The 13,006-nt window shown below is 57.6% G+C and overlaps 1 protein-coding gene across 1 annotated transcript in view; it reads left to right on the top strand.

Annotated features, from left to right (window-relative positions):
• ADAMTS7 (ADAM metallopeptidase with thrombospondin type 1 motif 7) overlaps window positions 1–13,006 on the top strand; it is a gene marked incomplete at its 5' end in the record, with an annotated part of 35,424 nt that overhangs the window by 19,934 nt on the left and 2,484 nt on the right. The window contains 7 exons of the mRNA XM_032700699.1: window positions 68–194; window positions 704–917; window positions 3,341–5,179; window positions 5,450–5,602; window positions 5,885–6,058; window positions 6,468–6,614; window positions 6,860–7,019. Of these exons, the coding sequence (XP_032556590.1) occupies window positions 68–194; window positions 704–917; window positions 3,341–5,179; window positions 5,450–5,602; window positions 5,885–6,058; window positions 6,468–6,614; window positions 6,860–7,019 (2,814 nt within the window). The remainder of the gene's footprint in view (window positions 1–67; window positions 195–703; window positions 918–3,340; window positions 5,180–5,449; window positions 5,603–5,884; window positions 6,059–6,467; window positions 6,615–6,859; window positions 7,020–13,006) is intronic.

Below are 13,006 nucleotides of genomic sequence, written 5' to 3'. Positions count from 1 at the left end.
GGTGCCTGTGTGGGTGGTTTGGTTTCCCAAGCCCCTGCAGAGCCCGTGCCCGTGTCCATGCCCGCAGGGGTGCAGCGGCAGGTGGTGCACTGTGTGGAGAAGCTGGCTGGCATCGTGGAGGAGCGGTTCTGCGACGCACTCACCCGCCCCGACGACCAGCAGCGCCCCTGCAGCGAGGAGCCCTGCCCGGCCAGGTCTGACCCTCCCCTTCCCACCCCTCCTCAGCTCATCCTTAGTGCCCAACAGCCCTGGGGGGTGACCAGAGTGGGGGGACCCCGGTCACTGCCGTGCCAGATTGCCCCAGGATGTGTGCAGCTCTTCACACCTCTCCTCTCCCTCATCCACAGCGATGGATCCCAGACCCTGTGTTTGGCCCATGAGAGCATCCCCGGGGTTGCCTGACAGCTGCAGGGTGTTGCTTGTCCTCAGGCTACAAGCTGCATAGCAGGTCCCATCCTGGCAGGATGCTCCTCTCTGTGCACAACTCGGGGACTGACCCATCCCTGACCCTCCGTCTGGGCTCCCTGACCTTGGGCTGACGCACAGGCTGCACTTGGGATCCTCATTCCCACACAGCCCCACGGGATGGGCCACAGGATGGAACCCAGCACGTGGGTGCTGGCTCTGGCTGAGACCTTTCCCTCTCCCCTTTCCCTTCCCCTTTTCCCACTCCCTTTCCCCTCCCTGTCGTGTCCCTGTGCAGGTGGTGGGTCGGGGAGTGGCAGCAGTGCTCGGCCTCGTGTGGCAGCTCGGGGCTGATGAAGAGGACAGTGCTGTGCATCCAGAGCGTGGGGCTGGACGAGCAGAGGGCCCTGCAGCCTGCAGCCTGCCAGCACCTCCCCAAGCCCGATGCCACCGCGCCCTGTCACCGGGACGTGCCCTGTCCCTCCCAGTGGGCCGTGGGGAACTGGTCCGAGGTGAGGAGGAGCGTTGGGGAGGTCCCAGTGTCTGGCAGACCTGGTGGGAGCTGGGGACAAGGTGCCCCCAGACACCCTCAGCGGTGGGTGTGCCTCCTGCTCACAGGGAAAACCCACGGATGTGCCTGTGTGGGCTCACCAGCTCCTGTGGAGAGGTCTCAGAGTGAGGAAGGAGCACTGGGCTGTTTAACTGTGCCCACCTCTGAGCCTTGCTGCTCCCTCAGGGTGACAGCCACGCTCCCTGGGCAAGGAGGGCAGAAACAAGAGGTTTTCAGCTGGATAGGGCTTGGAGCACTGCTCTGGTGGGAGGTGTCCCTGCCCATGGCAGGAGATGGAACTGGATGATCTTTAAGGTCCCTTCCAGCAGAAACCATTTCATGATGTGATTTACGGTCATACTCTGTATAGCCTTGATTTATTTTTGTATTTCTGTGGTTCAGCTTAACCACAGGTTGAGGGTTTCAACCAGAAAATGATAACTCCTTATTTAAGCAGCCGTTCCAAAAAGTGTTCAGCATGAAGGCAAATATCAGGAGAGAAAGCAGAGAGCCTGGGAATGGGGCTTGTTGCTAAGGAACAACCAGGATCGAAGGTGAACAGAGAATTTGAAGGCTAAATGAGAGAGGGAGTTAGAAATATTTTTCTAGGGGCCCACAAAAGCCAAAATTAAGGGCTGAGAGAGGTGGATGCAATGGTTTAACGGGAAAATCATGGCTTGGTGGTGGGTCAGTGCTGGGCAGGGCCAGCCCCAGCCCTCACAGTTGTCCTCTGTGGTGTTGGCATGGACAGATCTGTGAGCTCAGGAGAAAAGTGCTCAGGATTTTGGGATTCTGTCATTTTCCTGTCCTTTAATTTAAAGCAAGAGCTATCTTTTTTTCTCTGTTTCCACCACCACTGTGAGTAGGGGAATGAGAAGGGCTTTGAAGTTTCCCAGAAATGTGGTCCTTCTGGCAGCAGTTCCCAGCAGGGGTTGGGGCTGGTTCTGTCCGTGCAGACCCCGGGATCACGTGTGCCTGCCCGGCACCAGAGCACCCAGCACCAAAGGGGTTCTCTGGGGTTTGGGTAGCCCAGCAAACTGCTTAAACACCAGGACTTAGTGCCTTCAGAAGGACCCTAAAGCAGTGCACATCCAGCTTTATGGACTTTCCAAGGAAGTTAGTGCAGTCAGAAGGATGATTTGTTGTCCATTAGTTCCCAAGGGGGAGTGTCTCTCTCCTGGCAGGAGCATGACCCAGTTGGCTGTGGTGGCTCCTGCTCAAGGCTGAGCCCTCCTGTGAGCTCTGTGTGTTCCTCCACGAGGCTCCTACCAACCCTCATTCCTTATCTGTGTCCCAGAGGCTTCCCTGATAACCCAGCCTTGGCAAATAACCCCCCTGCTTCCCCCCTGCAAGCGCTGCCGTACCTGGAGTTTATCTCCTGGATGGAGCCGGAGGCCTTTGCTGGGAAATTTTAGCTTTGTGGGAGTTGATCTGTTTTCCCTGGGTTGGCAGTGCCATCCCAGGGGGGGAAGCAGCCTCCTTGCAGCCCTCTCACAGATGTTGGTGTGGGGTAATGTTTTATTCCAGCTGGTGAAAATGCCTGTGGTGGCCACGTGGTGTTATCAGAGAATCCTGGAATGGTTTGGGTGGGAAGGGACCTTAAAGCTCATCTCATGCCAACCCCCTGCCATAAGCAGGGACACCTTTCCCAAGTCCGGGTTGCTCCAAGGCCCAAATGCAGCAGAAAATGCTGCTGATCTTTCCAGCCTCTTGGTTTCTTTTTACTGGCCCATCTGAAAGAGCCCATTATGGTGGGGCCAGGGTGTCCCCAACAGAGCTCCTTCCCGACCTTTGCCTTTTCCCTACTCAGACAACACCCACGTTGTTATTCCCTGCTTCAAAAAATGCTTTTCCAGAAGAAGAGATGCAATTCATGGCGATAGGTCATAAGAAAGACCTATTAGATCATCTTATCCAGTGCCCCTCCCAGTGCCCATCTCCCGGGAAAACTGTTTCTGGCTGGAGTGCAGGTCAAGGATCACCCTGAGCAAAGTACCCCTCAACACCAGCCCTGCTAGGGACGGTCTCTAACAGGACACAGCCCCAGAATTTGATTTGGGCAGCAATACCCTGCTTACCAGTGGGACCAGTCCTCCCTGCTCCCAACTCCTGGTGCAAGGGACCCCCTGCCACCAGTGGGAATGGCACAGGAGACACCTGGGGACCCAAGTGGGTGGTGGGAGTGTGGCAGAGCAACGTGGAGCCCCCGTGCCCAAAGCATCGTGGCACATGGGACAACCAAGCACCCCCTTTGGCATCTCAGAGGGGGGCTCTGGTGAGGGGCACGGGCGCTGCTGCCAACCCCCTCCCCATCCCTGCTCCTCCTGCCGCCCCGCAGCCCCCGTGCCCCCATCCCTGACATTTCCCTCTCTCTTCCCTCCCCAGTGCTCGGTGACGTGTGGCAATGGGACCCAGTGGCGCCCTGTTCACTGCAGCAACAGCTCAGGGGCCGCCTGTGACCCCGCGCAGAGGCCCCGCCCGGAGGCTCCCTGCTCCCGGCCCCCGTGCCAGTGGGACATGGACACTGCCAACACGGACACTGCCAACACGGACACTGCCAACACGGACACTGCCAATGCAGACTGGTCTGGCAGCGGCTCCTCCAGCAGGGAGATATTCAATGAGATCCATCACGTCCCCAGCAACCACATTGCGAAATTTAACCCCCCCATCCCAAACATTCCCGAGTCCAACGATGTCAATGTCATCCCTGAGGAGGACTTCCCAGCCGGGAAGGGAAACGTCTTTGTCGATGATTTTTACTATGATTATAATTTTATCAACTTCCACGAGGATCTGTCTTACTATCCCTTCACGGAGAAGGAGACTAAAGGTGAGGAGGCAAAGCCGGAGCTGAGCAACAACGACGTGGAGGGGCCCTGGGAGATGCCCACTGATGTCCTGCTCACCACCGAGCTGGGAGGAGAGAGAGAGCACCATCTGGGCACCAAAGCCTCTGCTCCTGTGGATGAGAGGGAGATGGAGCCTGGGGATTTAGCCAGGAATGACTTCCTGAGCGTGGTCCCCGAGGATGCAGGATCAGCCACTCCCAAATACACCATCCCTGGGTTCCTGGGTGAGGAGGAGGGCACAGTGCCAGTGCCCCGTTCCGAGGACCACCCACCCACCCAGCGCACCACGAGTCACAGCTCTGCCACCAGCCACGGCCACCCGGCCCCAGATGAGCCCCACGGAGCTGTGCTGGCAAGGACAGGTCCTGTGCAGGATGCTCCAGCCCGTGGCCTCAGTCCCTGGGGTCCCCACCCGGCTGATCCTCCCCCTCCACTGCCCACAGCCCGGGGCAGTGCCGGGACGGAGGTATCCGACATTCCCGGAGTGCCCGGGAGCCACGAGGGCCGTGTGGGCACAGCAGGGCCGGGTCACCCCGGCAGGGAGGGGCACGACGGGGCTGGGTCTGCGGGGACAGGCCTTGAGGACTCCAGGGAAATGGGTCTTGACCCTCCTGGTGACACTACTGGTGACACCACGGAGCAGGACAGGGGGGCAGAAGTGCCGGGGCGGGTGGTGGGCACACAGGCAGTGGCAGCAGATGGTAATGATGAGCATCCCCGTGGGACAGAGAGGGCAGATCTTTCCTTCCCCACCCTGCAGGGACGGGGGTGGGAGATGGGATGGAGTGCTGGCAGCACCCATCCTGCTGTGAGTCCCTCTCCTGTGGGTGCTGTCGGAGGTCCCACGGGGCAGGTAGGGCACCAGCCAGAGCTCCACACCCCCACATCCCTGAGCTCAGCCCCCTGGGTGGCCACTACAGCCCTTCCCACAGCAGTGTCCTTGTCCTCCGCTGTGCCTGGACCAGCCACCCAGCTCAGCTCCAGCGGCCTCACCCAGCAGGATGCCCTGGCACCAGCCATGCCCACGGCCCCAGCTCACAGCCCAGCTGCACACCCAGCAGGAGCATCCCCCTCCCAGGCCCCCTGGGAATGGTGGACCCTGGGGATGTCCCAGCCCCCAGAGCCGGCATTGCCCCGTGCTGAACAGACCTCTCATGGGACCCCACTCAGCATCACCGTGCCAGGGGAGCCCTGGGCACCCCCAGGGACATTTGCCTTCAGTGACAGAGGGCACAAGTGGTCCCAGCCCTCCCCTGCTCCCCCACCACTATGGGAGAAGAGGATGGAGGAGGAGGAGGAGGCTTTGCTTCCACCATCAACCACCGCGGCAGCCGCTGCCATGCCCAGCTGGGAAGTTGGGAACTGGAGTGAGGTAAGTGTTGAGTCCCACTAACATGGAATGGGGTATGGGGGAGGGTTTTCCACCCTGGCGTGGGACTGCTCAGAGAGGAGCAACCTTCAGGAAAGCTCCTCTTCCCACATCACTCCCCAGCCCAGTTTAATCAGCACTGCTCCCATTGCCCATGGAGGAGCTGAGTCCACAGGGACCTTTCTGCCGGGCCACCCTGCTCCACCCTCGGTCAGAGGCAGCCCCGGGGTGTGGGTGTGGGGTGGCAGAGGAGCAGGTTGCCCTGTGTTGCAGTGCTCAGCCACGTGTGGTGTGGGTGCGATCTGGAGGAGTGTGCGCTGCAGCAGCGGCAGCGACGACGGCTGTGCCTCGGCCGACAGACCCGTCCCTGCCCGGAGATGCTCCCTCAGACCCTGCTCCTCGTGGCGTGTGGGCAACTGGAGCAAGGTACATGGGGAGGAAGGGTCCCAAAAACCCCTCGGGGCAAGGCAGGTGTGGGGTCACCCCTGCTCTCAGGGTGGGCTCTTGCCCCACGGCTCACAAAGGCAGAGGGTGAGGGTTTGCTCTTGCCACAGAGTTTAAACTTCTTCATCCCACAGTATTTCCATTTTTCCTGCTCTTGGGCCAGGAATTTGCAAAAGCTAAATAAAAGTGGCTTGAAAGGTCAGGTTGGGTGGGCTCCTGGACAGCCTGGCCCTTCCCCAGCGTGATGCTCGTGTCCTTTCCCAGTGCTCCAAGAACTGTGGTGAGGGGACGAAGGTTCGGGATGTTCACTGTGTCGACACCAGGGACCAGCGGCTGCTGCGGCCCTTCCACTGCCAGGCTGTGCTGCACAAACCCCCAGCACAGCTGCCCTGCCACAGCCCGCCCTGCCTGGACTGGTACACGTCCTCCTGGAGAGAGGTAGGGGCTGGGGAGGGGGCTGAGCAACTTCCACCCCCTGCCATGGGCAGGGACACCTTCCACTGGCCCAGGTTGCTCCAAGCCCCGTCCAACCTGGCCTGGAACACTTCCTGAGGACTTCCAGGGATGGGGCAGCCACAGCTTCTCTGGGCAACCTGTGCCAGGGCCTCCCCACCCTCGCAGGGAAAAATTCCTTCCCAATATCCCATCTAACCCTGGAAACCATTCCCCCTTGTCCTAAATCCCTCTCCAGCTCTCCTGGAGCCCCTCTAGGCCCTGGAAGGGGCTCTCAGCTCTCCCTGGAGCCTTCTCTTCTCCAGGTGAACCCCCCCAGCTCTCCCAGCCTGGCTCCAGAGGGGCTCCAGCCCTGGGATCCTGACGGTGCATTCCGTGGTTTGTGTCCCGGCAGTGCTCGGAGTCGTGCGGTGGAGGGGAGCAGGAGCGGCTGGTGACGTGTCCGGAGCTCGGGCGCTGCGAGGAGACCTCGCGGCCCAACACGACCCGTCCCTGCAACACACAGCCCTGCACCACCTGGGTGGTGGGCTCCTGGGGGGAGGTGAGGGGCTCCTGGGGGGAGGTGAGGGGCTCTTGGAGGAAGGTGAGGGGCTCCTGGCGGGAGGTGAGTGGGCACGGGCTTCCCTCCATGGGATCTGCAGGAAACACGAGGAATGGGATGGGGGGAAACCCAACCCTCCAAACCAACAGGGGGGCTGCTGCCACAACCACCTCCCGGGCTCTGGGGTGGCCCTGAGGGGTACAGGGAGGGGTCCCCCTGGCTTGACGGGGTCCCTGCTCCCGCAGTGCTCGGCTCCCTGCGGAGGGGGCATCCAGAGGCGCCAGGTCAAGTGCATCAACACCAAGACAGGGGTGGCCGAGGAGGACAGCAGCCTGTGTGACCACGAGCCCTGGCCCGAGAGCACCCAGAAGTGCAACCCCCAGGACTGTGACAGCTCAGAGCCGGGTAAGTGAGCGATGCCAGGGCCTCCTGCCTGTGCTGACACTGAGTGCTGTGTCCATAGGTTGTGCTCCCCAGGAGCTTGTGCAGCTCTTGGGACAAATGCTGAGTTTTGAGGGCATGGTGGTGATCTTGGGGATTGGTGTAGGAACCACCCAGGCTCCTGGTTCGGGACTCTTAAGAACTGTAGGAACACGACCCATCCTGAGTCCTGTAACCAGGGATGGTTTTTCTAGCCAAGTTTAGCCTCATTCTTTATGTTTCTCCCCACTTCTCACTTCTCATCCCCCCAGGATGGTTCATGGGAAGACACCAGAAGTGGGCACAGACCGGCTCCACTCCATTCACTTTTCCAGGGCAGGTCATGCCCTGTGCTGTCTTGCTCCTGGGAAGGGACCCCAGGAAGTGCTGTGCAGCCAGTGCTGGTGCACGGTGGGATGGGCTGAGTGCTGGGAGGATCCAGGGGTCCTGGCACAGGGAAGGGTGACGGGCACAGGGTGCTCATGGTGCTGCCAGGGAACTGGGGCTGCTGCAGCAAGGAGTGATCAGGGAGGATGGAAAACCAGTCTGAGAAGCAGTGTGGGAATCTCTGGGAAGATGGGAGGGGTGTTCCATACATGGATTGTGTAAGGCTGGCTTGACTAATTGATAATTAGGTGGGAATGTTATAACCATCTCTACGTGTCCGGAGCATCCGTCTCCGGGGCTGAGCAGGGATTTCACTGGCACAGATGGGGGCTGGGATGTGCTTGTTGGATGCAGAAATGTCACCGAGCACTGGGACAACCAGCACCCACCCCAGGGACCCTGGTGGGGCTGTGGGGTGAAGGGACCTGGTTCAGGGGCAACGTGGCATTCAGGCAAAGGAAGGCAGAAGGAGATAGCCAGTGATGGAGCTCTGTCTGGTGGTGGTAAAGTCCCAGAACACAGAACTTAGGGAACAAGCTGGGCCAGCATTATCAAATCAGATAAAAGGCCAGTTCTCCAGCCTCTTCAGGTGTGTCTGAGCAGGTGCCTCAGGGTGACAGCCCCGTTTCAACCCACCTTTCATTTCCCTGCCCTGGCTGCAGCCACAGTACACCCCTTCACCCCCAGAGGTGCATCCCATGGCACCAGGCAGTTCCCTGTGAGCCAGAAACCAGGGCCTGCAAGGGTTAATGGCACTTCAAGGAAAAGCATTTTGAGGAGGGATTGGATGTCATTGGTATGAGCATGTCAATCATTTATCAGCTTTATCTTTTTAATGTGTCTGTGCAAAAAAAAAGCTCTTTGTCTGCCCAGAAAGTAATGTTAGCCCCTCAGGAGGTCTGTTGGACAAAGAGAGGGCTGAGGGATGGAGTGAGTGGGCAGGAGGGCAGCAGTGCCCGATGCCCAGGGTGCAGGAGCTGGATCCATGGCTGCAGGTCCCCTCTGCAGCCTGGGACAGCCATTCCCACCCTTCCAACTGTGTTTATCCTGTGTCCAGCACATTCCTCCTGACTCCTATTGCAGAGAGGGCAGGAGCTTTGGCTTTGGTTCAGAGGGATTTGGGGACTGGCACCGCTGGCCATTGGGATGTTTTTAGCCATTAAATAGCTCCTTTTTGGAGCCTTTGCAGGGCCGTGGGGCTCTCCAGCCTTTAGGAAATGATTAGTCAGCCTTGCTCAAGAAATGATGTGCGGTTCCGGCTATTTTTATAAAGGGAAAATTTCCGTGCCGGGCTTGGTGATGAGAGCCATGGAGCCAAGGCTGGACCAGAATAACCACTGAGATGTGTAGGAAGCACACAAATAAATGTTAAAATCCTGGATCAAAAATGACATAAACGCTCTGGCTGCAGCCCAGGGCAGGAAACGCCTCTTGGAAATACAAACCTTTCCAGCCAAAGCATGAAGGGGAACAAAACTTTCACATGGCAGGAAATCCCAGATGTGTAAATCCACAGGCTCCCAGAAAGGCATGAACGTAACTGCAGCCCTTTCCTGTGTTTTAAAGGATCTTTACTGCACAAGATGGATGCAGGCTGGAGCGATCTGTGTTTTCCTTAGGAGCACAAGGAGCCTCTCCCTCCTCTGGCACGAGGTGCTCCGGTACCACAGAGCCATGGCTGGGTCTGTGAGCGGTTGTGTCCTCACTGGACACAGAAATGCCAATAACCCCAGCAGGGTTTGAATGTTCAAACCATTATCAGATGGATTTTGAGCCGAGATGGAACAAATGAAGCACAAACAAACATCTCACAGCAATCGGCTCCTCAATTAAAGGAGGTCAGGATTAATTAGAACCAGAGTCCTGTGCTTCTGCCAGGTTATAAATTAATTGAAGATTACACCAAGATTATTTTTGAATGTGCCTGTTGTCTTCCAGCTGCAGCCAGCTGTGAGTGTGTCCTTAGATGGCTCCTGGGGAGCATCAGAGCCCGTGGGCACCCCGATGCCTCTGTGGGATGTCCCAGAGGCTGTGGAGGTTTATCAGGGAATTGTTTACAGCATCTTGGAAAGGAGCTGAGCCCCGGGCCCTACATGAGGGCTCGGAGAAACCAGCACCAGTTTATGCAGCAGATCAAATAGATTTAACCCAGAAAAGCAGGAATTGCTGTCTATGGGAGAGGAAGCCAAGGGGTGGATGGAGCTGGTCACTCTGCTGGTGTGGGGTGGTGACCGTGCCAGGACAGTGGCTTTTGGGCAGACCCTGGTGATGGTGACACAGCCCTGCTTGGCACAGAGCACAGGCAGCCCCTGGGGGGTTCATTGGGGTCATACCATAAAATTCGTCATTTCCATTGTGCCCATTCCCTGGGGACAGTCTGTGAGCTCCCCAAATTCGCTCCAGGCAGGTGTCAGGCAGGTGATGGGGCCAGCTCTTGGCTCCAGCCAAGCCAGCACTGTCCCACAGGTGTCTCAGCTTGGAATACCAAAGGGATGAGGTAAAGCCTTCATCTGGCTCAAGGACAAGTGTGTGTGAACTGGTGCAGTTGCTCTGGGAAGGGGGCAGAGCAGTGGGATGGAGCTCAGCCCTGTGTCCCTGGACAGCCAGCACAGGATCCTGTGGGGTGAGGGGACACCGGGCCCCTGACCCAGAGCTGGCTGTGCTTCTGGTTGCCTCAAGATTAATTGGCAATTAAACGTTGTGTTCCTGCTTGCTCTGAGTAAGGAAATGGAATTGTTCATGGTTCTGCATGTCGCTGAGTTTGTCCACAAGGGATCCATACGGGAAATAATTGCAGCAAATTCCAATTTTCTCTGTCGTTTGAGCGTGGAAGTCCCTATCCGAGGGGCAAGGCAGGGAGGTACTGCTGAGTGAGGCATTGAGGGCAATTAATTAACTAATGATTACAACTGGAGTCAGTGGGAAAGGGATGCTTGAGAAAGGACTCCCTGTTTTGATGAAATGTGGGAGAAAGATGTTGCCCAGAGCAGGGCTGATGGTTGAGAACTGGGGGGGTTGTGGTTTTCTCCCAGTTTGGCCGTGTCAGTGCCAGTCTGTGCAGGCAAAGCTGGCACTGGGGGTGCATCCCATGCATCCCATCACGCTGACCAGGGACCACAGGGGGGGCACCATGGCCCTGGAGCAGGACCTTGGGATACTATTTGTTAAATTTGGCCCTGGCTTTGAGAGCATCCCGAAGGCCAGAGGTCAGCAGCCTAATTCCCTGGATTTGCTAGCTCAGCTCGAAACTCAACCTTTCCTTGTTTTTACAAAACCTGTTCCAGGAAGTTTATTTTTCCCGAGAATAGAAGTAAAGGCTTAGGTCTGGGTGGCAGAAGCTTAAATGAAATTTAAAGCGACTTCCAAGCTGACCTTAAAAAAACAATCCCCAAAAAAGTGGGGGTTTTCACTCTCTAATGTGCTGACTTAGCCTGGATTTTTAAAGCCCCGCTTTGAGCTATTTCTTTAGCCTAAAATTTGGCATAGACTTACGGTTTGTGTGTCCAAATGAAGTGTGAGGATTATATAAAAAAATTGTTAATAGAAAAAAATAACAGTAAAAGGATTAAATGGAAATGGAAATCAGGCCCTCTCTGAAGAGCTGACAAATCAAGTGCTTAGTACAGCTTCCCTTGCCCAAGACCAAATTCCAGGGAGGAATCATGAGCCCAGCCAAGATTGTCAGACCTGAGCTTGACCCCACTCACATCCACCCTGAGATGCTGCCTCGGCCCCGAGCACGGGGCTGGGAAAGGGATGAGAACTCGGCAACTCAGCGACTCCCCTTGGCCTCACTGAGCTCTGGGAGCGTTTGGACAGTGCTCTCAGCACAGGGTGGGATTGTTGGGGTGTCCTGGGCAGGGCCAGGAGTTGCACTCGATGATCCCTGTGGGTCCCTTCCCATTCAGGTGTTCTGTGATTCCACAAGCTCATTTTGCTTTGGAGCCAGAGTCCCGCAGGGGTCTCCTGTGAGGTCAGCAGAGCCTCCAGCCAAGGGAGGTGGCTCTTCCCCACCCTCTCCAAGCCCATCCCGGCTGTTTCCACAGCAACCTCATTCCTGTGCTGATACGGTGGTGCACAAAGAGCAGTGACTCCAGGCAGGATGGGCTCGTTCTGCCCAGGCAGCGCAGGGACAGGAATTTCCTACCCGTGCCCAGAGTGCTGCCCCTCCAGACAGGGATCAGGACAGAGCTGAACCCTCACTCCAGTCCTGGAAAGCGACCTCCCAGCACGAGCCCCAGCAGCCTGCAGGGCTCTTTCAAGGGAAGGCAGGAGGCAGCTTGGTTGGGATCCATAAATAACTTCCTAGGAAGCTGTGATAAGTGGAGTGAGCAGGAGAGAGGGCTAAAAATACCAAGGGGCTCCTGGGGGTCTGCCTGGCCTGGGCACCCCCCGAGCAGGGATGGGGACATCCCCACCCATCCGTGGGGTGTTTTTAGAGGAGTCCTCCTCACCCTGGGGCTTTGCTGCAGCTACCCCCGAGCACACCAGCAGTGTGTACGCATGGGGATACATGTATTGCTGTGCTCTAATGTCCCAATGCAAAAGGGCCCTGGGGGTTTGGGGAATGCCAGGTGGAGCCACAAGGTTGCTCCCAGGAAATATTATCCCTGAGACCCTGAGGGAGCATCACATGAGCAAATGCTTCCCTTTTCCCTCCAGCTCTGGTGCTCTCATGGCAGGTTTGGGATGTGCTCCTGGCCTGGCCCTTGCTGGGCTGTACAGAGATTCCTTATCCACTCTGCTCAACCAGCAGGAAAAATCCACATTGTCCCAGCCCCTGGGGGTTGGAGGGAGCCCCCAGGCTGGGGGGGGTGATGTGAAACCGGAGTCCACTCAGTCCTTCTCCGTCGGCAGCTCTTGGATCCAGTGGCGTGGGTGATCCATGGCTTTTGGGGGCACAGAGAGCTGCAGCTCGGGAGGAGGAGAGGAAATACCTCAGCTGAAATAGAAAATTAATTTTAGAGTGACCTCCTCACTACTGGGCTGGGGGAGGGGGCTGTGGCTGAAATCCCAAAGGGGGGGAGAAGTCTCTGCTCTGCATCTGCTGCCGGGGTCGGCTCATCCCGTGGGAATCGGGGCAGCAGCCTTTCCCTCGGCACAGCCTTTGTTCCCAGAGGGACATAGTGAGGGGCAGTGGTCAGTGAGAGCTCCCCTGGCTCGGTCCTGGTGTTGCCTGAGCAGAGAAGTGTCCTGAGAAAGAGAAAAGCCCATTTCCTGCCCCACTTCTGCCCCTGCTCAGTGTGGTCCTGGTGGAGGGTGCCCGGGGAGGGGCAGTGTGAGGGGACCAGGGGGTGCCAGCCCAGGGGAGCATCAGCTCTGCCCTCTTCCAGAGAAAAGCTGTCATTTATTTACGTTATTTGTACAGGAGGCAAAATCAGACAGAGCTGATGTAATTCAGGCGAGTCTTGCCCAACTGGGTGAGATGCTGCTTGTGTGGAGATAGAGCAGAAAAGGAGGAAATTAAAAATGAAACCAGCTGTATACCCATAGGAACAACATGTGTTTGGTGATGGGTCTCTGCTGCTGTGGCTCAGTTGAGGTGCAGCCTGGCTGAGCCTGGTGTGGCTGGTGGTGGAGCTGGG

The sequence above is a fragment of the Chiroxiphia lanceolata genome, chromosome 12 (assembly GCF_009829145.1).
Source record: "Chiroxiphia lanceolata isolate bChiLan1 chromosome 12, bChiLan1.pri, whole genome shotgun sequence".
Classification (NCBI taxonomy): domain Eukaryota; kingdom Metazoa; phylum Chordata; class Aves; order Passeriformes; family Pipridae; genus Chiroxiphia; species Chiroxiphia lanceolata.
The sequence above is the reverse complement of the archived record's forward strand: the minus strand, read 5'-3'. Positions and strand labels throughout refer to the sequence as shown.